Source organism: Hyla sarda, chromosome 1 (assembly GCF_029499605.1).
Source record: "Hyla sarda isolate aHylSar1 chromosome 1, aHylSar1.hap1, whole genome shotgun sequence".
Lineage (NCBI taxonomy): Eukaryota > Metazoa > Chordata > Amphibia > Anura > Hylidae > Hyla > Hyla sarda.
The window spans coordinates 498,480,730-498,508,229 of NC_079189.1; the positions used below are offsets into that span (position 1 = coordinate 498,480,730).

Below are 27,500 nucleotides of genomic sequence, written 5' to 3' on the forward strand. Positions count from 1 at the left end.
GCATGCTGTGTCATAAGGGACAAGTTTGCAGGTATATACAAATCCAGAACTCTAATAACTTAGTTTAGGTATTCATGCCTCTCATTTCTGCCCTATACCTCTACAAGTTGAATGTATCCGATTTATAGATTTAGCAGTGCTGAATGTGTTAAAGGGGTACTCCGGTGGAAAACTTTTTATTTTTTTAATTTTTTTTTAAATCAACTGGTGCCAGAAAGTTAAACAGATTTGTAAATTACTTCTATTAAAAAATATTAATCCTTCCAGTACTCATTAGCTGCTGAATACTACAGAGGAAATTATTTTCTTTTTGGAACACAGAGCTCTCTGCTGACATCATGACCACAGTGCTCTCTGCTGACATCTCTGTCCATTTTAGGAACTGACCAGAGCAGCATATGTTTGCTATGGGGATTTTCTCCTACTCTGGACAGTTTTTAAAATGGACAGAGAGAGGTGTCAGCAGAGAGCACTGTGGTCATGATGTCAGCAGATAGCTCTGTGTTCCAAAAAGAAAAGAATTTCCTCTGTAGTATTCAGCAGCTAATAAGTACTGGAAGGATTAAGATTTTTTTTAATAGAAGTAATTTACAAATCTGTTTAACTTTCTGGCACCAGTTGATTTAAAAAAAAAAAAAGTTTTCCACCGGAATACCCCTTTAATTTCTACAACACATCATAGCCAGGTTTTATCTGTGGCTTTTTATAGGTAAATTTAATGCATATAAATAAGATGTTGTATAATAAAAACGGTTCAATGACAAATGTATGCAAATTCAATACTGATTATATTGTTACTATGTAGTTCTAACGTTTATATTGATGTTATACCTTTAATTTGCAATTGTGCTAGTTTCTGCCTATGTAAATTAAGTATGAGCGAAAAATGTCTCCTTATACCCCACTAGACCCGAGCCTTCGCCTGGCTAATCAGATCACATATGTCAGTGCGCCCAGTAATTGATTGCAGCATTTACTGTACCCTTGGTGATAGTAAACAGAGGTCATCGCTGATGTTCAGCAAACATTGGCATCAAGAATGCTTTCTTTGTCAATTAAATGTGCTTTCCAGCAGAAGGAACAATAACTCACTGTGTATAGAGCGAATGCTTCCACACTAAGTTTGGTCAAAAAGATCAATAAATATCTGTACTTTAGTGCTAGGTGCAACAGGTCAGTTGTGTTCCTGAAATGTAGTGTCATACTACTACTGATTTATCTAAAAATAAAAATCCTCACCCTTTGTTTTAGGCTATGTTTACACTGTGGAGTGTCCGCTTGGAGAATTCCCGTGCGGACATTTCACAGACAGCAGAGCACCAGTAGAACATGCCAGTGTTAGGAATACTCGGAAATGCACAGTCTCATAGATGGCAATACATTTCCATGCAGAATTTGCGGAGGCTCGTGGCGGACACCGGAATCGGAATTTCCGTAGCAGAAACACTTGGCACGGAAATTGTGGCATGTGAACAGTGCAGCAGAATCCTATTGAAATCAATGGGACACTGCTGCAGCGGAATTCCGCATTGAAATTCCACCATGTGAACATGGCCTTAGGCCATGTTCACACAATATTAAGGGTGTTCACACCAAGGAAATTCAGCAAGGATAATTTCCTAAGTGGATCTGCACTGTCCAAAATGGCTTGAATCACCTCTTATGTCTGCATCGATCTGGTGCGGACAACAGCACTGTCTCATAGTCAAACGGCACTTTTTACTGATTAACAAATCAGTCAGTGTAGCAGAACTAAACGGTGGAATTCCTAGGAGATCAATGGGAGGCTGCTGCAACAGATTCTGGAGGAAAAGTTTCTATGGTAAAAGTTCCATGCAGAATTTTTGTAGTATGAACAGGGCCTTATAGTTGGTATCTTTAGATGTAAAAAATAAAAATAAAATTTCCATTCTAGCTGTTTTTGCATGAATAATGGCAATTTTTTTTTATGGATAAAAATACGTGTTTTTCCAGCCGTAAAATGGAGCATATCAATTAATTTTACATCCATAATTCTTACAGCCATTAAAGGGGTATTCCGCCCCTAGATAATGGAGTATTCCATTCCTAAGATGGACCCCCGCGATCTCCGCTGCGGCACCCCAGACATCCGGTGCACGGAGCGAACTTTGCTGCGTGCCAGATGACTGGTGGTGCGGGGCAGAAGCTCCTGACCACGCCCCCTCCCATTGACTTGCATTGAAGGGGCGTAGTTGTGATGTCACGAGTGGGGCGTGACCGTGACATCATGAGCCTCCAGTGCTGCACCGGACTCTCTAAACAAATGCTGGGTGCAGCAGGGAGATCACGGGGGTCCCCAGCGGCGGGACCCCAGCAATCAGACATCTTATCCCTATCCTTTGAATAAGGGATAAGATGTCTAGGGGCGGACTACCCCTTTAAATTGTTTTGGTGGACTCAGAGTTCAAAAGGGATACATTTCGGGAGTGTAATAATATTACAGGTTATAGTTACTATATTTTAGAGATGGATCATTGATCATGGGATTTATTCTGATTTGGGGTCATGAAGCAAAGAAAACTGGCTTCCACCATTTGTTTTTTTTTTGGCTTTATCTGGGTCAGCTTTGCAGGATAACAGGCTGAACTGGATGGACATTTGTCTTTTATTAGCCTCACAAACTATAATCTGATGTATGTTACTCTCTTACTTCAATGTTCTCTTTTGAAGCACTTAAAGTACTAAAGTATTGATGACTATATGAAATAATATGATGATAGTCAATATGGCCATTGCCAGTAGAAATAGGTTTTAAATGATGAAAAACCTCCTTCCTATAGAAAATATTGTTGAGGATGCCATTGCTCTTGCAGCTGAATGGCGGAATGCCACCAATGAGATATTGATGACCTATCTTGAGGATAGGTCATCAATAAAAAGTTTTCTTTTTCTGTGACACAACTTAAAAAGAAAAAGAAGTAACTTGTAGAGAATAATGTAGCAATAAATCTTTATTAAGCAAATCAATGTAAAAAAAAGTAAGAAAGATGGAATTCATATAATCATAAAAAGCAATCTCACCGGAAACCTAGAGGAAGGTTAGCGTGCACAAAAGTGCGTTAGGGTCCATCCCGGACCCTGCTCATACTTTGCACTTTATTATCTTATGGTTTGTATACTTCACTAAATGCATTTGCTGCTTTTTTTGTTAACATCTTAAGGACAGGAGCATACCGATACGCCCTCAGTCTTTGGTGCTTAAGGACCGAGGGCGTACCTGCATGGCACTGGTCCTGTTACCATTGTTTAAAGTGTGCTCACTAGCTGAGCACGGTTCAAACCCGGTGGGTGCCAACTGCTATCAGCAGCCAGGACCTACAGTTAAGGCCGGGCATCACCGATTGGGACTGATGCCCTGCATTGTCCCTTTAGATCTAGAAATCAAAGTTTATTGCGACGTCTAAAATGCGGGTTAACAATCCGGCAGCTCAGCGGAGCTGATCGGGACCATAGTGGTGAGGGGATGGCTGGATGGCCCTTTCAGTGGGGCAAAAAAGTATTTAGTCAGCCACCAATTGTGCAAGTTCTCCCACTTAAAAAGATGAGAGAGGCCTGTAATTTTCACCATAGGTATACCTCAACTATGAGAGAAATAATGAGAAAATCCCATTGTCTGATTTTAAAGAATTTATTTGCAAATTATGGTGGAAAATAAGTATTTGGTTAATAACAAAAGATCATCTCAATACTTTGTTATATACCCTTTGTGTCACGATGCCGGCTGGCAGGTAGTGGATCCTCTGTGCCAGAGAGGGATTGGCGTGGACCGTGCTAGAGGATCGGTTCTAAGTCACTACTGGTTTTCACCAGAGCCCGCCGCAAAGCGGGATGGTCTTGCTGCGGCGGTAGTGACCAGGTCGTATCCCCTAGCAACGGCTCAACCTCTCTGGCTGCTGAAGATAGGCGCGGTACAAGGGAGTAGACAGAAGCAAGGTCGGACGTAGCAGAAGGTCGGGGCAGGCAGCAAGGATCGTAGTCAGGGGCAACGGCAGAAGGTCTGGAATCACAGGCAAGGAACACACAAGGAACGCTTTCACTGGCACTAGGGCAACAAGATCCGGCGAGGGAGTGAAGGGGAAGTGAGGTGATATAGGGAAGTGCACAGGTGTAAACACTAATTGGAACCACTGCACCAATCAGCGGTGCAGTGGCCCTTTAAATCGCAAAGACCCGGCGCGCGCGCGCCCTAGGGAGCGGGGCCGCGCGCGCCGGGACAGAACTGACGGGGAGCGAGTAAGGTACGGGAGCCGGGGTGCGCATCGCGAGCGGGCGCTACCCGCATCGCGAATCGCATCCCGGCCGGAGGTAGTAACGCAGCGCCCCGGGTCCGTGGAACCGACCGGGGCGCTGCAGTGAGGGAAGTGTAGCGAGCGCTCCGGGGAGGAGCGGGGACCCGGAGCGCTCGGCGTAACAGTACCCCCCCCCTTGGGTCTCCCCCTCTTCTTGGGGCCTGAGAACCTGAGGATCAGACTTTTGTCCAGGATATTGTCCTCAGGTTCCCAGGACCTCTCTTCTGGACCACAACCCTCCCAATCCACTAAAAAAAAAGTTCTTCCCCTGACCTTTTTAGAGGCCAAAATCTCTTTGACAGAGAAGATGTCCGAGGAGCCGGAAACAGGAGTGGGAGGAACAGATTTAGGAGAAAAACGGTTGAGGATGAGAGGTTTAAGAAGAGAGACGTGAAAGGCATTAGGGATACGAAGAGAAGGAGGAAGAAGAAGTTTGTAAGAGACAGGATTAATTTGACACAAAACTTTAAAAGGACCAAGATAGCGTGGTCCCAACTTATAGCTCGGGACACGGAAACGGACATATTTAGCGGAGAGCCATACCTTGTCTCCAGGGGAAAAAATGGGAGGAGCTCTTCTTTTCTTATCTGCGAATCTCTTCATGCGAGAAGAAGCCTGTAAGAGAGAATTTTGGGTCTCTTTCCATATGGTGGAAAGATCACGAGAAATTTCATCCACAGCGGGCAGACCAGAGGGCAAGGGGGTAGGGAGGGGGGGAAGAGGGTGACGGCCGTACACCACGAAAAACGGAGATTTGGAGGAAGATTCAGAGATTCTGAAATTATACGAGAATTCGGCCCAAGGTAGAAGATCTGCCCAGTCATCCTGGCGGGAGGAAACAAAATGTCGTAAATAGTCACCCAAGATCTGGTTAATTCTCTCTACTTGTCCATTGGATTGAGGATGGTATGCAGAAGAAAAATTTAATTTAATCTTGAGTTGTTTACAGAGAGCCCTCCAGAATTTAGACACAAATTGGACGCCTCTATCCGAGACGATCTGTGTAGGCAACCCGTGAAGACGAAAAATGTGTACAAAAAATTGTTTAGCCAACTGAGGCGCTGAAGGAAGACCAGGAAGAGGGATGAAATGTGCCATTTTGGAGAATCGATCAACGACCACCCAAATAACAGTGTTGCCATGGGATGGGGGTAAGTCAGTAATAAAATCCATACCAATCAGAGACCAAGGTTGTTCGGGGACAGGTAGAGGATGAAGAAAACCAGCGGGCTTCTGGCGAGGAGTCTTATCCCGGGCACAGATAGTGCAGGCTCGCACAAAGTCCACCACATCAGTCTCTAGAGTCGGCCACCAATAGAAGCGAGAGATGAGTTGCACAGATTTCTTGATGCCCGCATGACCTGCGAGATGGGAGGAGTGACCCCATTTGAGGATCCCAAGGCGTTGGCGTGGAGAAACAAAGGTCTTTCCTGGAGGAGTTTGCCTGATGGAGGCTGGAGAAGTGGAAATCAGGCAGTCAGGAGGAATGATGTGTTGAGGAGAGAGTTCAATTTCAGAGGCATCTGAGGAACGAGAGAGAGCATCGGCCCTAATGTTTTTATCAGCAGGCCGAAAGTGAATTTCAAAATTAAATCGGGCAAAGAACAGAGACCACCTGGCCTGACGAGGATTCAGCCGTTGGGCAGACTGGAGGTAGGAGAGGTTCTTGTGATCGGTGTAAATAATAACTGGAAATCTTGATCCCTCCAGCAGATGCCTCCATTCCTCAAGTGCTAATTTAATGGCTAGAAGCTCTCGATCCCCGATGGAGTAGTTCCTCTCCGCCGGAGAGAAGGTCCTGGAAAAAAAACCACAAGTAACAGCATGCCCGGAAGAGTTTTTTTGTAGAAGGACAGCTCCAGCTCCCACTGAGGAGGCATCAACCTCCAATAGGAAGGGTTTAGATGGGTCAGGTCTGGAGAGCACGGGAGCCGAAGAAAAGGCAGACTTGAGTCGTTTAAAGGCGTCTTCCGCTTGAGGAGGCCAAGACTTGGGATCGGCATTTTTTTTTGTTAAAGCCACAATAGGAGCCACAATGGTAGAAAAATGTGGAATAAATTGCCTGTAATAATTGGCGAACCCCAAAAAACGTTGGATGGCACGGAGTCCGGAGGGGCGTGGCCAATCTAAGACGGCAGAGAGTTTATCTGGGTCCATTTGTAGTCCCTGGCCAGAGACCAAGTATCCTAGAAAAGGAAGAGATTGGCATTCAAACAGACATTTCTCTATTTTGGCATAGAGTTGATTATCACGAAGTCTCTGAAGAACCATACGGACATGCTGGCGGTGTTCTTCAAGATTGGCAGAAAAAATCAGGATATCGTCCAGATATACAACAACACAGGAGTATAGTAGATCACGAAAAATTTCATTAACAAAGTCTTGGAAGACGGCAGGGGCGTTGCATAGACCAAAGGGCATGACCAGATACTCAAAGTGTCCATCTCTGGTGTTAAATGCCGTTTTCCATTCATCCCCCTCTCTGATGCGGATGAGATTATAAGCACCTCTTAAGTCCAGTTTGGTAAAAATATGGGCACCTTGGAGACGATCAAAGAGTTCAGAGATGAGGGGTAGGGGGTAGCGGTTCTTAACCGTGATTTTATTAAGACCGCGGTAGTCAATGCAAGGACGTAGAGAGCCATCTTTTTTGGACACAAAGAAAAATCCGGCTCCGGCAGGAGAGGAGGATTTACGGATAAAGCCCTTTTTTAAATTTTCTTGGACGTATTCAGACATGGCAAGAGTCTCTGGGACGGACAGAGGATAGATTCTGCCCCGGGGTGGAGTAGTGCCCGGGAGGAGGTCAATGGGACAATCATAAGGCCTGTGAGGAGGTAGAGTCTCAGCTTGTTTTTTGCAAAAAACGTCCGCAAAGTCCATATAGGCCTTAGGGAGACCGGTTACATGAGGAAGCACAGGGACACGGCAAGGTTTACTGGGAACCGGTTTTAAGCAGTCCTTGGAACAAGAGGGCCCCCAACTCTTGATCTCCCCAGTGGACCAATCCAGGATTGGGGAATGGAGTTGAAGCCAGGGAAGTCCAAGAAGGATTTCAGAAGTGCAATTGGGGAGGACCAACAGTTCAATCCTCTCGTGATGAGATCCGATGCACATTAGAAGGGGCTCCGTGCGGAAACGTATAGTACAGTCCAATCTTTCATTGTTTACACAATTGATGTAGAGGGGTCTGGCGAGACTGGTCACCGGGATGTTGAACCTGTTGACGAGAGAGGCTAAGATGAAATTTCCTGCAGATCCAGAGTCCAGGAAGGCCACAGCAGAGAAGGAGAAGGCAGAGGCAGACATCCGCACAGGCACAGTAAGACGTGGAGAAGCAGAGTAGACATCAAGGACTGTCTCACCTTTGTGCGGAGTCAGCGGACGTCTTTCCAGGCGGGGAGGACGGATAGGACAATTCTTCAGGAAGTGTTCGGTACTAGCACAGTACAGGCAGAGATTCTCCATGCGGCGTCGTGTCCTCTCTTGGGGTGTCAGGCGAGACCGGTCGACCTGCATAGCCTCCACGGCGGGAGGCACAGGAACAGATTGCAGGGGACCAGAGGAGAGAGGAGCCGGGGAGAAGAAACGCCTCGTGCGAACAGAGTCCATATCCTGGCGGAGCTCCTGACGCCGTTCGGAAAAACGCATGTCAATGCGAGTGGCAAGATGGATGAGTTCATGTAGGTTAGCAGGGATTTCTCGTGCGGCCAGAACATCTTTAATGTTGCTGGATAGGCCTTTTTTAAAGGTCGCGCAGAGTGCCTCATTATTCCAGGATAATTCTGAAGCAAGGGTACGGAACTGTACGGCATACTCGCCAACGGAAGAATTACCCTGGACCAGGTTCAACAGGGCAGTCTCAGCAGAAGAGGCTCGGGCAGGTTCCTCAAAGACACTTCGAATTTCCGAGAAGAAGGAGTGTACAGAGGCAGTGACGGGGTCATTGCGGTCCCAGAGCGGTGTGGCCCAAGCCAGGGCTTTTCCAGACAGCAGGCTGACTACGAAAGCCACCTTAGACCTTTCAGTGGGGAACTGGTCCGACATCATCTCCAAGTGTAATGAACATTGGGAAAGAAAGCCACGGCAAAACTTAGAGTCCCCATCAAATTTATCCGGCAAGGATAGTCGTATTCCAGAAGCGGCCACTCGCTGCGGAGGAGGTACAGGAGCTGGCGGAGGAGATGATTGCTGGAGCTGTGGTAGTAACTGTTGTAGCATAACAGTCAGTTGAGACAGCTGTTGGCCTTGTTGCGCAATCTGTTGTGACTGCTGGGCGACCACCGTGGTGAGGTCAGCGACAACTGGCAGAGGAACTTCAGCGGGATCCATGGCCGGATCTACTGTCACGATGCCGGCTGGCAGGTAGTGGATCCTCTGTGCCAGAGAGGGATTGGCGTGGACCGTGCTAGAGGATCGGTTCTAAGTCACTACTGGTTTTCACCAGAGCCCGCCGCAAAGCGGGATGGTCTTGCTGCGGCGGTAGTGACCAGGTCGTATCCCCTAGCAACGGCTCAACCTCTCTGGCTGCTGAAGATAGGCGCGGTACAAGGGAGTAGACAGAAGCAAGGTCGGACGTAGCAGAAGGTCGGGGCAGGCAGCAAGGATCGTAGTCAGGGGCAACGGCAGAAGGTCTGGAATCACAGGCAAGGAACACACAAGGAACGCTTTCACTGGCACTAGGGCAACAAGATCCGGCGAGGGAGTGAAGGGGAAGTGAGGTGATATAGGGAAGTGCACAGGTGTAAACACTAATTGGAACCACTGCACCAATCAGCGGTGCAGTGGCCCTTTAAATCGCAAAGACCCGGCGCGCGCGCGCCCTAGGGAGCGGGGCCGCGCGCGCCGGGACAGAACTGACGGGGAGCGAGTAAGGTACGGGAGCCGGGGTGCGCATCGCGAGCGGGCGCTACCCGCATCGCGAATCGCATCCCGGCCGGAGGTAGTAACGCAGCGCCCCGGGTCCGTGGAACCGACCGGGGCGCTGCAGTGAGGGAAGTGTAGCGAGCGCTCCGGGGAGGAGCGGGGACCCGGAGCGCTCGGCGTAACACTTTGTTGGCAATGACAGAGGTCAAACGTTTTCTGTAAGTCTTCACAAGGTTTTCACACACTGTTGCTGGTATTTTGTCTCATTCCTCCATGCAGATCTCCTCTAGAGCAGTGATGTTTTGGGTCTGTCGCTGGACAACACTGACTTTCAACTCCGTCCAAAGGTTTTCTATGGGGGTTGAGATCTGTAGACTGGCTATGCCACTCCAGGACCTTGAAATGCTTCTTACGAAGCCACTCCTTCGTTACCCGGGCAGTGTGTTTGTGATAATTGTCATGCTGAAAGACCCAGCCATGTTTCATCTTCAATGGGAGGATGATAGAAGGAGGTTTTCACTCACAATCTCACGATACATGGCCCCATTCATTCTTTCCTTTACATGTATCAGTCGTCCTGGTCCCTTAGCAGAAAAACAGCCCCAAAGCAAGATGTTTCCACCCCCATGCATCACAGTAGGTATGGTGTTCTTTGGATGCAACTCAGCATTCTTTCTCCTCCAAAGATGATGAGTTGAGCTTTTACCAAAAAGTTCTACTTTGGTTTCATCTGACCATATGACATTCTCTCAATACTCTTCTGGATCATCCAAATGCTCTCTAGCAAACTTCAGACGGGCCCGGACATGTACTGGCTTAACCAGGGGGATATGTCTGGCACTGCATGATTTGAGTCCCTGGTAGCGTAGTGTTTTACTGATGGTAGCCTTTGTTACTTTGGTCCCAGCTCTCTGCAGGTCATTCACTAGGTCCCCCTGTGTGGTTCTGGGATTTTTGATGACCATTCTTGTGATCATTTTGACACCACGGGGTGAGATCTTGCGTGGAGCATCAGATCGAGGGAGATTATCAGTGGTCTTGTATGTCTTCCATTTTCTAATAATTGCTCCCACAGTGGATTTCTTCACACCAATCTGCTTGCCTATTGCAGGTTCAGTCTTCCCAGCCTGGTGCAGGTCTACAATTTTGTTTCTGGTGTCCTTCAACAGCTCTTTGGTCTTGGCCATAGTGGAGTTTGGAGTGTGACTGTTTGAGGTTGTGGACAGGTGTCTTTTATACTGATAAGTTCAAACAGGTGCCATTAATACAGGTAACGAGTGGAGGACAGAGGAGACTCTTAAAGGAGATGTCCGGTGCTCACTTTTCTTATTGTATCCGTTCCGGGCTGCAAAATAAAAGAAAACAAACTTTCTCTTACCTGCCTACGCTCCCCCGGTGCTCCGGTACAGGTGTTCGGTCCCTGGGCTGTATTCTTCATACTTCCTGTTAGCCCGGCATGTCACACTGAGCTTCAGCCTATCACTGGCCGCAGCGATGTCCCGGAGCGTAGGCAGGCAAGAGAAAGCTTATTTTCTTTTTTTTTTTTTTTGCAACCCGGAACGGATACAATAAGAAAAGTGAGCACCGGACATCTCCTTTAAAGAAGAAGAGACAGAAATCTTGCTTTTTTGTAGATGACCAAATTCCTATTTTCCACCATAATTTGCAAATAAATTCTTTAAAAATCAGACAGTGTGATTTTATGGATTTTTTTTTCTCATTATGTCTCTCATAGTTGAGGTATACCTATGATGAATTACAGGCCTCTCTCATCTTTTTAAGTGGGAGAACGTGCACAATTGGTGGCTGACAAAATATTTTTTTGCCCCACTGTACCTGCCTCTTTGCTGTCCAATCGGTTCTCTGCTGCTCCAGGAAGCCTCAGCAGGCTCTAGCAGCGGAGCAACGATAACACTGATCAGTGCTTAGCCAGTTCAGCAATGAACATTGTATGCAATTGAGAGATTGCATGGTACGGTCCCCTATGGGGACTAAAAATTAAATAAATAAATAAAGTGTAAAAAAATAAATAAAAATAATAATAATAATAAAAGTATATTAACCTCTTCCTAATAAAGTTTGCATCCCCCCTTTTCCCATTTTTTTTTAAATAATGTAATAAAAATAATCATATATGATACAGCCAAGTGTGTAAATGTCCGAACTATTAAAATATGAAGCCCAAGATTGCTAATTTCTTGTCACTTCATACACCATAAAAATATTTATTAAAAAAAAGTCCCGTCTAAACAAAAATGATACTGATACAAACTACAGATCACGGCGCAAAAAAAAAAAGAGCCCTCATATAGCCTGGCTTTATCAATGACACCAGGGAATAAGAGGTAAGACCTCTGGCTACCTCTACAGTGGATCGCGCCCCCTGCAATAACGCTGTCTGTTTTGGGTTATATTATGTTTTTTTAATACATAAAGCACAAAAAGAGTTTACTCTGACTACAACTTGAGGTAATGCATCATCAATCTTCTTTCAAGAACTCTGGAGCAGCAAAGCATACCTAAAGTGAATGTTTAACACAGGACAAACACTTTAAAGTTAGGGAATGCTACTTTATGTTACATACTGTCATAAACAGTTTAAATAGATGAGGTACTCCATTGCTGTCCCTTATGACAAGAATAATGCTGAGTTTTGGCATTAGTTCTGTTGCAGAAGTCACCCAACACTTTTTTAATAGCTACATTAAGGTTTTTTTTTTGTTTTTTTTTAAAACTAATTTACTCAACCAAGAAACTTTTTGTAAGATATCTTCTTGGCTCCTAAAATTTGTCCAGCAATTTCTTAGAATCATATAGGATAAGTGTGTATGATAACATTCAGTGTAAGCCAACACTTGTCAGAAGATATTACCTTATATACTGCGTGGCAATACGTTATATATATTGTAAAATCTTCTTCCTCACCATGACTGGGAGAGGTACCTACTGACAGCGATGGTGAAGATATGTAGTTTGAAAGGTGTCCCTCGCTGGCCCCATAAGCAGTCCCCTTGGCGGGAGCCATCCTCTTCTCTGTTGAGGTTGATTTTATATATATATATATATATATATATATATATATATATATATATACATATATACACACACACACAATATAAATACTTGTGGTTGTACCTGTTGAAGTAGCAGTACGATATTTGAATAGGTTGAGATGTGCATATGATGGTTGGTCTTTGGTCTTGTTTAGAACGTTTGGGCCATGAATATTAGGCTGGGTTCACACTACGGTTTGTAACTACGGTTCCCGTATACGGCTGGGAGGAGGGGGGGCAGGGCTTATTCGCAGCGCCCCCACTCATCCGTATTCGGGAACCGTAGTTAATGTATGTCTATGAGCCGACCGGAGTGAACCGCAGCCTCCGGTCGGCTGCTTTTTCGGCCGTATGCGGTTTCCCGACCGCAGTGTTGTCGACCACGTTTTTGCCTGCGGTCAGGAAGCCGCATGCGGCCGAAAAAGCAGCCGACCGGAGGCTGCGGTTCACTTCGGTCGGCTCATAGACATACATTAACTACGGTTCCCGAATACGGCTGAGTGCAGGCGCCGCGATTAAGCCCCGCCCCCCTCCTCCCAACCGTATACGGGAACCGTAATTACAAACCGTAGTGTGAACCCAGCCTTAGAGAGAATCGGTCGGTAAGTTTGTTTGAGTGGGTGGTTGTATTTACCATAATATGGTATTTCTGGAGCCTAGTTTCTGATAACTAGGGGGAAATGTATTAAATCTTGTGCAGAGGAACTGTGGAGCAGTTGCCCATAGCAACCAATCAGATTTCCTTCTTTAAATTGGCCTCTAAAAATTACAACTGTTAACTGATTGGTTTTACAACAATATAGAAGTGAAACATTATGGAGTTTTTCTTAGGGAAAGTTGTCATGGTGAACTCACTAAAAAGGGCTCCAAAAGGACCTAGATTTTGGGGAGATTTATCAAAACCTGTGTAGGGGAAGAGTGGTGCAGTAGCCCATAGCAACCATTCAGTTAGCTTTTTTTTAATTTGTCAGAAGTCTTTTAAAAAATGAAAGAAGTGAGCTGATTGGTTGCTATGGGGAAACTACACCACTCTTCCCCCACATAGGTTTTGATAAATCCTCCTCCTCATCTCTAGATTCTGGAGAAGGGTCATTGTTCCACGTTTTTTTAATCTATAACCTACTTAAATTTGTACTTGGGATGGAGTTTTTTTTTTTAGGGGAAGAACATTGGCTTTTACTCTTTCCTTCCCCTAATTTAGCTATTTAAAATAAAAGGCTGAACTGTTTCTTTGGTATTATAAACTATGTTTCTATGGTATTTTTCTTATGGTATTCCTCCCGGAAATTGTGGATAACTTAAAGGGGTACTCCGCTCCTGGCATCTTATCCCCTATTCAAAGGATAGGGGATAAGATGTTAGATCACCGCGGTCCCACTGCTGGGGACCCCGGGGATCGCTGCTGCGGCACCCCGCCATCATTACTGCGCAGAGCGAGATCACCCTGTGCGTAATGACGGGCGATACAGGGGCCGGAGCTCCGCCCCTCATGACATCACGGCCCGTCCCCTTAATGCAAGTCTATGGCAGGGGGCGTGACGACCGCCACGCCCCCCTCCCATAGACTTGTATTGACGGGGGCGGGCCGTGACGTCACGAGGGGCGGAGCCGTGACGTCACGCTGCTCCGTCCCCTGTATTGCCCGTCATTACGTGCAGAGCGATCTCGCTCTGCGCAGTAATGATAGCGGGGTGCTGCGATCCCTGGGGTCCCCAGCAGCGGGCCCCCGGCGATCTGACATCTTATCCCCTATCCTTTGGATAGGGGATAAGATGTCTAGGGGCGGAGTACCCCTTTAATAGCTACATCAGCAGTCTTCAAACTGTGGCCCTCCAGCTGTTGCACAACTACAACTCCCAGCATGCCCGGACAGCCAACGGCTGTCTGGGCATTCTGGGAATTGTAGTTTTGCAACATCTGGAGGGCCACAGTTTGAAGACCACTGAGCTACATTGTCACAGGGACATTTTCCTACTTTCTCTGATTAGAAATGCACCCCATTGACAAGGGAGTGGTAACACCTAGCAGTTACTATATATTGATTTGGAGTATTACTATGCTAATGGAACATAATTATTGATATCTTTGCCCTTTTATTTCTGAAAGACTTGACAAGTCACTGATACTGTGAGAGAGAGAGAAGTGTTTTTTACCTGTCAGTGTTAAATATGATCACCTAGAGCAGTGTTTCCCAACCAGGGTGCCTCCAGCTGTGGCAAAACTACAACTCCCAGCATGCTGGGAGTTGTAGTTTTGCCACTACTGGAGGCACCCTTTTTGGGAAACACTGACCTAAAGAAATCAGAAGTTCTAAGGCCATTTATACACAGCAGTATTTTCTTCAGTACTAGGAGTGGGTCCAACACATGGAAAGATACAACTCTTTCTATTATGGTTTCGCATTGTGTAAGGCTACAAATGACATTTTCAGGGCATTTTCTTTGCAGCCTGACATGTTACCAACAGGCCCAAATGTAGTCCAATTGTGATTATATTTAGTCCATTTCCTGAACATATACACTGAGGCCCTGATTTACTAAGAGTGGAGTGTAGGTTTCTTTGTGGGTTTTAATTCCCTACAATTTTATTTCCACGGTATTTACTAAGGTTTCCCTACATTTTGCACTTTTCCCTACACATGCTCTGATCTGTCTGTTTTTCCTCAGCTCAAATCCGCCACATTTTCTGTGGAAATCTTAGTTAATATGCAGCGTTTTGGGGAAAATATCAGGGACACGCCCTTTTCTGTGGCCAGGCCCCCTTTTCTCGATAAAATGGAGAGTTAGTCGTTTTTTTCTCAATTCTGGTACAAATTTTGGTGCAGAAAGAATTTCTGGCGCAATGCATCAGAATCTGGCACACAACCCAACAAAACATGACCTGACATAGCCCTCGATACCGTGCATTTTATAGTTACTGATAGATAAGCACAACACATCTGGGTGCACATTGGCATCCCTTTTTTACAAGGATGCCAACATCCAGCTCGTCAGATCCCTGAAAATGTGTTCTGAATAGTGTAGGAGCACACTCCGGGTTTTGATTTAATTATACTTACCAAGATACTACCGTCCAAAAATGGGCTAACATTGTTATTTTACTAGGGGCGTTTTCCATATATTAGGGGTTGTGTTATGCAGTCATTAGCATGTTGGCATTTTCTAGAGGTAGATGACCCAACGATGTTCTATTCTTACCTTACCAAGGGGCACATCTGCAAAGTACAGCAGTCATTTTCTCATTAACACCCTGTCTGTCAATAGCAAACTACATTACAGCTTCAGCAGTGTTTCCTCCGTCAGTGAGATAACAAGAAATGGCACATCAATCCTTAATGTGTTCCTTCCTTGCAGATGTCCATAGCATCTGGATAGTATTGAGATCCAAATGATGCAAGTAATGATAGTAACATGCATGATGGTGAGGCATGGCTATGTAAATGAGACATACATTATACATGAAATTTTAACAGTTTGTCTTTATGTATTGTTTTCTTTTGTCTTTATTTCTTCTGTCTGCTTTAATATACACATTACATGCAGGTTTCCCAAATTGACATTTATACCCCATAATGAATTATTATTTAGTCTGTTAAATCACTCCAAAAGAAGTATTATTCTGGAAGAAAACGTGTTAAGCCTGCACTTATTTCAGCTCATTCTCTTGATAAGTGGGATTCTAAATACTCAGACCACAACTGATCAAAACTTTTAATGTCTCAACAACATTTTTTATTAAATTATTATTATTTTTTTAATTTTAGGTAGACTTTAAAGGGGTATTCCGGGCAAAAACATTTTATCCCCTATCCAAAGGATAGGAGATAAGATGTCTGATCGCGGGGGGCCCCCCGCGATCTCCCTGTAGCACCCACATTCTATGCGGGAGCTGCGTCTGCAGTTTCGGAAACCTCCGGGTTTCCGGGACTGGGGAGGTGATGTCACGCCACGCCCCCTCCATTCATGTCTTTGGATAGGGGATAATATGTTTTTGGTGGGAAAAACCCTTTAAATGTAAGCACAAAATGCATTGTGAACCCGCCTAACTTTTCCTTTACATTTCAAAAGATAAACTGTAGTGTGTGTTTATGAGGAGCAGTACTATTTCTGGCAATTACTGTATATCATTTGGATATGGCTTTTTTTCAGTTTAGCAAGTGGATGAAGCCTAATATCTATGATGTCTACCATTCACTACACACACAGACTAGGAGATCCTGTTCCCCTATATCTCTATAGCAGACCCTCAGAAGCATCAGCAGTAGAGAGAACAATATAGAACAGTACTGAGCAGTGTAAGCTGTGAATCCATAACTGGGAAATGACGCAACACTTGCTCAGTTTTTAGCATAATCTTTGTGTATCTACCTCTGTCTCAAGGTGTAGTTAACTTCTCTAACTCCTTCCCTCAGTTTCTAAATATTCACTTGTACTGTTGATTAATGATACAAAGTTTAAGTTCGCATTAAAAAGTTTGCCCATTAAAAAAAAAAATAAAAAAAAATTGATTCTATAGGTTCTTGTCTTTTCCTGCATTTGATCGAGAGCCTTTGTGCTGTAGGAGATGGAAATGCCGGGCACTTGAGGTAATTGGCCCCCCTCTGTGGATACTTGCTGCATGTCATTTACATACATGAAAAATACACAAATTACTGGAGTTCTGAAATCTAGATGTATACTCTACTTTAACCTGTACCTGAAACTGGGATTAGTTACACTATATAAAACCCTCTGACAACTCTGTCAGATCTGTATGTAATATAAAATACATAGGTGTGGGAGCTCTACATAAAACGGAAGGGGCCTAAGCCGAGGATACTGTATTGCACATACCCAATGTGCCAAATATAACACTATAAAATATAAATGAAACAGTCCTACTAGGCTATAGGCGGGAAAAAAGGAGAAAATTGGGACAGTTAGAATGGGAAAATGAAGAAAGGGAAATCAGGATTGTGTCTAATAAAATTACATTTATTGTGAATAGTAAATTATATAAAAGTGAGATCCAAAGCAGGGCCCTTGCTTAGGACACCTCACAATACAAGTAATTTATAAATAGTATTTATATACATTAAAAACTAGCGAAGCACAAGATAAAATTAATGAAATAGCATGTGTTCGGTATGAAGGTAAGAGGGCTGGTTTATCTGAATAAAAGGATGGGGCAAATGGGGGAGTCCCCATACGCATGGTGGGCAGGTCCTGAGGAAATCAACAGGTTTGTTGTACATTAATCTATGTGTATTGCCAAGCTTAAAGGGGTACTCCGGCACTTAGACATCTTATCCCCTATCCAAAGGATAGGGGATAAGATGCCTGATCGCAGGAGTCCCGCCGCTGGGCACCCCCATGATCTTGCACGCAGCACCCCAGTTAAAATCAGTCCCCGGAGCATGTTCGCTCCGGGTGTGATTACCGGCGATCATAGGGCAGGCGGCGTGTGATGTCACGCCTCCGCCCCCGTGTGACGTCACGCTCTGCCCCTCAATGCAAGCCTATGGGAGGGGGCGTGACAACTGTCACACCCCCTCCCATAGGCTTGCATTGAGGGGCTGAGCATGACAACTGTCACGCCCCCTCCCATAGGCTTGCATTGAGGGGCGGAGCATGATGCCACACGGGGGCGGAGCAGTGACGTCACACGCCGCCTGCCCCGTGGTCGCCGGTAATCGGACCCGGAGCGAACATGTTCCAGGGACTGATTTTAACTGGGGTGCTCCATGCAAGATCACGGGGGTCCCCAGCGGCGGGACCCCCGCGATCAGTCATCTTATCCCCTATCCTTTGGATAGGGGATAAGATGTCTAAGCACCGGAGTACCCCTTTAAATAGAATATAGACGTGATATAAAATAAAACATAAAACAAGGCAATGCGTGCAGGGAAATATGCTTTAATCCCCTAAGAACTCTACATGTATCATCATTTAAACAGAACGTAATCTTGATCCATTATTACGGAGTAGATCTTCTCTTCCTGTACAACAGGTGTTGGTTGGCATATCCAATGACTGCACGTACTACACTGACAACTGTTCTTATGCCAAGTGTCCTCACAACTATTTAGCACACACTTGTAAATGTTTTACAGACTCAGATCAGAATTATAAATAATAAAGAAGTCAACGCAGAGATGCACAAGTGAAGTTTCACTTAACAGTTATGATTTTATTGATACTTTTACTGCTGAGAATGAAGTCAGTGTCCTTATGTAGTATAAATAGGTTTCAAACATATGTCAAAATATAAGTCTATATTTTACAATTCTTTATTTTTCGGCTTTTTCATGCACCATACATAATCATATTGCTACTATAGCCACTAGTTATACAAATTTGGTAGGAAACTAATACTATGCTCATGGAGTATGTCCATACCAGTGTATACTGTAGCACTTATAAATTAGCAGAGAGCTGGGCTTTACTAGATACATTACCTGGAATATGATGGCATTTTTTTCTGTTGCTGTGTAACCTTTTTAGGCTGCAAACAGATACAACTGTTGTTTGCAGTTTTTTTTATTTGGCATTTTATCCCCTGCGTTTTTCTCATCACAAGTCATGTGATCCTTGTCGAGCGGTGAGTCGTGCATTTCATATTTTCATATTATAATGTCTTTTCATTGTTTTCGGACCGAAAAAACATCATGCGGCAAGTTTTTTTTTTTAAAGCACTGTATCTGTTTTTAGCCTTAAAGGGGTACTCCCACCCTAGACATCTTATCCCCTGTCCAAAGGATAGGGGATAAGATGTCTGATCACGGGGTTCCCGCCTCTGGGGACCCCAGCATTATTGCATGCGGCACCCACCTGGTTTTTCATCGGAACCGCTGGAGGGTCTGAGTCGCGACTCCGGGAACGGAAGTCTGTGATGTCAGGACTTCGCCCCCGTGTGACGTCACGCCCGTCCCCTCAATGCAAGTCTATGGGAGGGGGCGTGACAGCCGTCACGCCCCCTCCCATAGACTTGCATTGAGGTGACAGGGCGTGACGTCACACGGGGGCAGAGTCCTGATGTCACGGACTTCTGTTCCCGTGGTCGCGACCGAGACCCTCCAGCGCTTCCGGACAATAAACAGGTGGGTGCCGCATGCAGCATTGCGGGGGTCCCCAGCGGCGGGAACCCCGCGATCAGACATCTTATCCCCTATCCTTTGGATAGGGGATAAGATGTCTAGGGTGAGAATACCCCTTTAAATGATACCTGGCATGACCTTTGGTGGTGGGATATGTTTAAGGCTTTCGGGCAATCTCGTAGCCAGAGGACAAATTTCTAAAAGTCCCATAGACTTTGCTTGGTCTCGGGCTTAAAGATTTTCTGGGAGTTTTAAACATATGCTGCCACCATTTTGACAGGTACCATTTAAGTTGGTTATAGCAGAATTGTTGTGAATCTCTGCTACCATTTTCCCAATATCTTTAGAAAAACTTTTGGAGGAGAGTTCAAGCTTTTATAGAAAAGGAGAACCATACCCATTATCAGGCACATGTACAGCTGTGATGTCTGGGTTCCCAAATACTTTTGACATTGTGGTCACTCATACAGATAGGATGCTGTTTACCTTGGAACATAGTTTGTTGGGTTTTGAACATGTCCCAAAGGGTTAATCTAGCACTAGCCAAGTGGCAATGTTCCTTTTTTCACATTGCTATCTTCACAAACTACATTCTTATTCAAGACCATTAAGTTCTGCTTTTTCAGGATAATGATTTCTATATGTGAGTGTTGGTACAGAGGGTTTTTGTTACTTTTGTCTATTTTGCAGAAACAGCCTTAATACTTTTCATTTCATAATAGTAATATTCAAACAGTATTTATGGGTCGGTAAAGCAGCCTTTGTTCTCTACTAAAAGCCTTACTTATCAGTGTCTAGGATAAATGCATTCTGCTAAAAAGTTTCTTAGTACTTCAAGCCTGAAATTGTCAAGTACATTCTGATTATATATCACCCATACATGTGCACTTCAAGAGCTTCGTATTCGAAATGCAAACTATTGCACAAAAGAATAATAACAGTATGCCCTTCCAGACAAGAGTGCTGTAGAAATACAAAGTTAAATGGATTTGTATGTCATCTTTGGAAAACTTTTTAGGCTTTACTTAAAGGGGTACTCCGGTGGAAAACTTTCTTTTTTTTTTTATTATATTTTTTTAAATCAACTGGTTCCAGAAAGTTAAACAGATTTGTAAATTACTTCTATTAAAAAATCTTATTCCTTCGAGTACTTATTAGCGACTGTATACTACAGAGGAAATTCTTTTATTTTGAGATTTCTTTTCTGTCACAACCACAGTGCTCTCTGCTGACACCTCTGTCCATGTCAGGAACTGTCCAGAGCAGCATAGGTTTGCTATAGGGATTTTCTCCTGCTCTGGACAGTTCCTGACATGGACAGAGGTGTCAGCAGAGAGCACTGTGGTCGTGACAGAAAAGAAATTCAAAAAGAAAAGCACTTCCTCTGTAGTATTCAGCTGCTAATAAGTACTGGAATGATTAAGATTTTTTAATAGAAGTAATTTACAAATCTGTTTAACTTTCTGGCATCAGTTGATTTAAAAAAAAAGTTTTCCACCGGAGTACCCCTTTAATATAACTGCAATTTAAGGAAAGTAATCCATTAATTCAATGGATTCCTTTCAAGTTGTCTTGCCCTAATTTCTTGATTGACAATGTTTTCATCTACTTCAGCCCCCCTTTTTTTCCTACTGTCTTAAAGGGGTTATCCAGGAAAAATCTTTTTTTTTTTATATATATATATATATCAACTGGCTTCAGAAAGTTAAACAGATTTGAAAATTACTTCTATTTAAAAATCTTAATCCTTTCAGTACTTATGAAGTTGCTGAAGTTTAGTTGTTCTTTTCTAAGTGCTCTCTGATGACACGTGTCTCGGAAACTGTCCAGAGTAGAAGCAAATCCCCATAGCAAACCTCTTCTCCTCTGTGCAGTTCCCGAGACAAGCAGAGATGTCAGCAGAGAGCACTGTTGCCAGACAGAAAAGAACAACTCAACTTCAACAGCTGATGATTATTGGAAGGATTAAGATTTTTTAATAGAAGTAATTTACAAATCTGTTTAACTTTCTGGAGCCAGTTGATATAAAAAAAAGTTTTTTCTTGGAATACCCCTTTAATAGCTAAATGTGCAAACTATTGGCAATTGTAAGGCTAGTTTCATAAGTAGAATTTTGGACTGTATTTTAGGTTTTCTTTTTGGAGCTCATTTTAAACCAAAGCTGACACAGGGAAAAACTATAATGGAAAGATTTGCAACTTTTTCTTCGTTTTGTTTCTTGTTTAAGACCCACTCCTGCTTTTGGATAAAAATACTGATGAAAATTGGCTCTAAAATGTGGACAAAATACAGAGCAAAATACTATGTGTGAACCCAGCCATAAAGGGATATTCTAGAGGAAAACATGTGTTTAAATCAAATAGTGCCATACAGTTATATAGATTATTAAATTACAAAATCCTATGATTCCAGGTAATGATAAAACATACTATCAAAGCTGCAACAGATCCTTTACATGTAAAAGGTACCCTAAGGGTCAGTTCATATGGGCATATTTTGCTACAGATGTTCTGCTTCTTATTTTTTTGCTGCTTATTTTCTGCTCCTTGTTTCCTGATGCTTATTTTATCATTCACTTAAATGCAGAAAATTAGCAGCAAGGAATAAGAAGAAGAGAATCTGTAGCAAAATCCGCAGCAAAATATGTCCATGTGAACAGACCCTAAGTGTACCTTTAGACATACAGGATCTGTTGCAGTTTTAAAGGGGTTATCCAGGAAAAAAACTTTTTTTTATATATCAACTGGCTCCAGAAAGTTAAACAGATTTGTAAATTACTTCTATTAAAAAAAATCTTAATCCTTTCAGTACTTATGAGCTTCTGAAGTTAAGGTTGTTCTTTTCTGTCTAAGTAATCTCTGATGACACGCGTCTCGGGAACCGCCCAGTTTCGAAGAGGTTTGCTATGGGAATTCGCTTCTAAACTGGGCGGTTCCCGAGACACGTGTCATCAGAGATTATTTAGACAGAAAAGAACAACCTTAACTTCAGAAGCTCATAAGTACTGAAAGGATTAAGATTTTTTAATAGAAGTAATTTACAAATCTGTTTTACTTTCTGGAACCAGTTGATATATATAAAAAAAGTTTTTTCCTGGAATACCCCTTTAATGCTATGTTCAGTCATTTAGTTACATTGATATCTACAGCATCAAATCTGCTACCGATCCTGTAATAGTGAATGTACCCTTAAAGGGATCCTGTGTTTTCCTAACCAATCTTTCCTTATACTCAGAAGGCTGAGGAGAAATAAAAAGGGGATGGGGCAGCATCTTGTGTGACACTATATGGGTGCATTATTTTGTCCCCTACGGTCTTTTGTCCCAGTAGAGAATGGACACTTACCTTGGATCTGTGTAATATGAGCGTTTCATCCACATGATGGGGTAAAAAATGGGGAACTTGGTTGCTTGGCTGAAGGGCTTTGACTGGGATGTGTTCTGGGACCGATGAAGGGAGGAGAGATGCAAAAATCAACTTTTCCAATTGGTGCTGCCAGAACATGTTCCCAAGTAACAGACATTTTTTCAGTGAAGATTTGAAGGATTTTATTAAGTAAAGACAGAATAATATATTTCTGGGATGAATTCCCCCTACATCAGATTGGCAAATTGGCCAATCTGATGAAGGAGCAATTCATCCCCAACATGCATTATTGCTTTGTCTTTACTTAGAATAAAATCCTTCATATCTTCACTGGAATATCAGGAATGAGTCTTCCTAGGAACTCATTTGCCTGATAATTGGCCTACGTAAAAGAGCATTTAGTGTGGTCATACATCTGCAATAGCTGTGAGATGACAGCTGTTTTTAATATGTATTGGAGGGGTAAGCCTATGCCAGACTGCTCTCATGACAGCTAAAAGGGTTGGGCAGTTAAGGCCCACATAAAATTAACATAGTAGGCTGGTGCCGACCCGCGCGACCACCTTATCACTAAAATGTAAGGGGTCCTAAATATATCACATAATAGAATGCAAATGATGAGAATCGATTGAAAACTGATAATGAAGACAGAAAAGTTCCGTTTACACACAGCAGAAAATCTTTTTCATGTATTTCATGCACTATTGAAGCAAATGTGACTGAGCTGCAATACCACACATACCGTATTTTTCTCCATATAAGACGCTCCGACATAAGACGCACCTCATTTTAAAGCATAAAAATCTAGAAAATAAAGATTCTGAACCAAATACAATGTAAAGTATAGGACAGTGATCTTCAACCTGCGGACCTTCAGATGTTGCAAAACTACAACTCCCAGCATGCCCGGACAGCCGTTGGCTGTCCGGGCATGCTGGGAGTTGTAGTTTTGCAACATCTGGAGGTCCGCAGGTTGAAGACCACTGGTATAGGAGGTAGCACTCACCTGTCCCTGCCGCTCCGGACCCGTCACCGCTCATCACCGTTGCCTTGGATGTCGCCCTCCATCGCTGTCACCGTGTCCCCGACGCTCTGGAACGTCTCTGCTGCGGTATCCTCGCTCTCCATCGTCACTATCACGTCCCTACGCACGCCGCTCCTATTGGATGATGGGACGGCGTGCGTGACGACGTGATGATGACGAAGGATCCCGGCACGGAGCAGACACCGAGGAGGCAGGAAGGTCCCTCCCGTGTCCTGTAAGCTGTTCGGAACGCTGCGATTTCACCGCGGCGGTCCCAAACAGCCCGACTGAGCAGCCGGGTTAGTGTCACTTTCGCTTCAGACGCGGCGGTCAGCTTTGATCGCCGCGTCTGAAGGGTTAATACAGGGCATAACCGATGATGTCCTGTATCGGTGATGTCCTGTATTAGCCGCGGGTCCCGGCCGTTGATGGCTGCAGGGACCGCCGGTTTTAATGTGTATTTGCCGTATAAGACGCACCAACTTCCCCCCCGTTTTGGGGAAGAAGAGTGCGTCTTATACGGCGAAAAATACGGTAATTTGTGGACAGGTGTGGAGCTGTTTTGAGGCAGAAATCTGGTCACAGCAGGAACAATTAACAGCTTTAAAACAGGATTAGATACATTCCTGGAACAAAATAAGATTAATGCTTATGAAGAAATATAAAATCTCATCCCTTCCCCAATATCGCGCCACACCCCTACCCCTTAATTCCCTGGTTGAACTTGATGGACATATGTCTTTTTTCGACCGTACTAACTATGTAACTGTAACATCATCACCTTTCCAGTCCACATTTATTTTCAAATCAGTCTAAAGTTTAACCCTATATGAACTAATAATAGAATGTAAGCCTGCTTAATCTTATATGGTTGTTTACAAGAGAAGTAGACAGAAAAGATGGTTTCAGTGAAATTCCCAGTATTTTGTATGGTGTTTATTCTAAGTGGTCGGTGTCATTTTCTCATGCTTTCAGCCACTTTCATAGGCACAGTATGTAGCACTGAGGTAGCAGCAGGTGAGTTGATAGAAATGATAAGGAAAGACGCCTAAACAAAGAGCTGTCAGTTGTCAGATTCGGTACGAAGCAACACAAAAGCAGCACCTTCCCTGGATTTTATGCATTTTGTGTAGTGAATAAACCTTAGGAGTAAAGCCACAAAGGCCTTAAGAGCCTCTCACTGTGAGGAGGCCAAACGTAGCTCCTGGTCAATACAAACCCCTCTACTTACACAAAACCATAGTGAATGCATGAATGACGTTGACAACCCAGAATATGCTCCTGAATAGATTCTGTACATTCTTTCCCACAGAAGTCAACTAAAGGCTCTGTTGTCCTGGACTACGTGTTCCGTCACCTAAACCTTGTGGAGATAGATTACTTTGGGCTACGTTACTGTGACAGAAACCATCAGACGGTGAGTACAAGACAGTGCACATTCTGTCTGCCCAACCATAGCATCTGTCTGTGACCTTTTCTATTGATGCAGCTCACCCAAGGATGAAGGAAGCTGCACATGAAATCATGGTCACATAATGTGAATAAGTTGCAATGCATTGACCTCTAAGGATGTGTTTTTTCTTTTTCTTTCTTTTTTTTTTTGACTTTTCTTTGTAATGTCTGTAAATGTTTTCAGCAGAAAACATTTTGTGAGTTTTAAACTATTCAGTAGCTAAATAATAAAAGACAAAATAAAAAAATGAAGTTTTCTTTGTCTCCCACGCTGGTAATAGATGTGTGGTAACTACCCGTGTAAATGGCGGGACCACGGGTGTTGCGGTGTGAGTGGTGGGATTGGATGTTATTAACCCCTATGTGTTCGTGACGCCAGTGTGGTCTACGGGTTACAGAACACCACATGCCCGGATTCTCCGCTATCCCACGGGCTAGTAGTGAATAAAGAGTCCACAACCAGTTTGGGTCAAATGGAGGCTTTACTGAGTAGAAGACAGGTGTAATTATCTTCACAGCTAAGGCCAGATTTCCCAGAGAGGTGGCCAGGACCCAGAGGACCTCGCAGCTTGCTGGACCAATACTTGTAATAAACTTGACTTTGACTTGTAATTAGACTTGACTTGACTATGTGCAGGACTTGATTATTTGTAGTGACAGCAGACATAGACTTGAGACTTACTGGATAGACTTTAGCTTTGTGGCCTTCCAGACGCTGAACACTTGTCCTGAGATCTCTGGTTGCTGCCTCAGCAAAGACTTAGATGTTACTCTCAGAAGTGTCTGAGGGAAGATAGCTAATGGCTGCCCCTTTTTATAGTGGAGGGCTGGACTTAAGCCCATTGGTCAAGCTGTGGGTCATAGTTTAAAGCTGGTGCTCTCTGGGAGTACATGTGACAACAGATCATGTGACTGCATAACATAACATGTGACAGGCTTACTCACAGGTCCTTGAGACCTCCCACAGGTAATTTATACTATCTATACATAAAGATCCTGTCTATGCATTAAAGGGATATACACACCATATAAAACAACAGGGACACAACAAAGGGAGACCCAACCTGACAGGGCCTACAGGTAGTATAGGACCATGTACCTGTACTGGGACATTACAGATGGCACCCTCCAGCGGGGGTAAGTGCGCATAGAAGTTGCCGCTCAGCTTTCAACAGATCATACTACTTTTGCAGTGGTCTCCAAACTGTTTACCTCCAACTGTTGCAAAATTGCAACTTCCAGTATGCCCGGACAGCCATTGGCTGTCCAGACATGCTGGGATTTTTTCCACAGCTGGAGGTCCACAGTTTGGAGACCATTCCTACAGTGACTTCTTTTACGTAGTGACTGCCAGTAGTGGTTTTCACCTTATGTCGAGACCAAGATAACTTTTATAATTTAACTAGCTGAGTACCAGGCATTGCCCATTTTTTCCTACCTAATCCTTGTGGGGGAGGAAAAGCAACAAAGGAGGAAGCTTTTGTCCTCATATCCCTTCCTTATATCCCGACCCCAAATCCCCGTCCTCATATTCCTACCCCGAATCCCATACTCATATTCCAACCTCATATCCTGTCCTCATATCCCGTTCTCAGGTGGGGCTGAGTTGTGATGAAGATATTGTAAGCTGAAATAGAAGGGGGCATGGCTTTGTGGGAGTGGGTGGGATTTGCAAGCCAGACTGATACACAAAAAGTGTAGAAAATAAGAGGGGTGTGGCTTAAAGGGTCTTTGCAAAAAAATAACTAAATAAATAAAAGAATAACCAATAAAATTAATATAACAATTGAAATAAGATAAAAATTAATTAAAAGTTAAAAAAAATGATTGAACAGCTCGGAATGACGGAACTATGGCACCCCCAATGGCCATCTGAAATGCATACCGATATAGAATATAACGGTACTGTCGGTATGCATTTCAGATTGCCATTGCGGGTGCCATAGTTCCGTCATTCCGAGCTGTTCAATCATTTTTTTACTTTTTATACATTTTTATTATGTTATTTCAATTGTTATATTCATTTTATTGGTTATTTGTTATTTTATTTCATTTTTTATATATTTTTTCATTCATTTACTTTATTATTATTTTATAAAAAATATCTCTATAACTTTCACAGTTTTTGTCACAAAAAATACAAAAAAATATTTTTCACATACATTTTTGTTAATATTTATACTTATATTTTATAACACAGATATGTTGATGTACACATATATAAGTACTAGCAGTCTAGTCTATATGTTGATATACACATATATAAGTACTAACAGTCTAGTCTATATGTTGATGTACACATATATAAGTAGCCAGAAGTAGTGGACACAGCTCACCCTTTATCCCTCACCACGA

General features: G+C 43.6%; 1 protein-coding gene across 2 annotated transcripts in view; it reads left to right on the forward strand.

Moving 5' to 3' along the window:
- Positions 1–27,500, forward strand: part of EPB41L4A (erythrocyte membrane protein band 4.1 like 4A) — a 298,574-nt gene that overhangs the window by 29,992 nt on the left and 241,082 nt on the right. The window contains exon 2 of one of the 2 annotated variants that reach the window (XM_056537472.1): positions 25,006–25,110. The exons of the other annotated variant lie outside the window; for it this stretch is intronic. Within the exon in view, the coding sequence (XP_056393447.1) occupies positions 25,006–25,110 (105 nt within the window). The remainder of the gene's footprint in view (positions 1–25,005; positions 25,111–27,500) is intronic. 2 annotated transcript variants of the gene reach the window in all.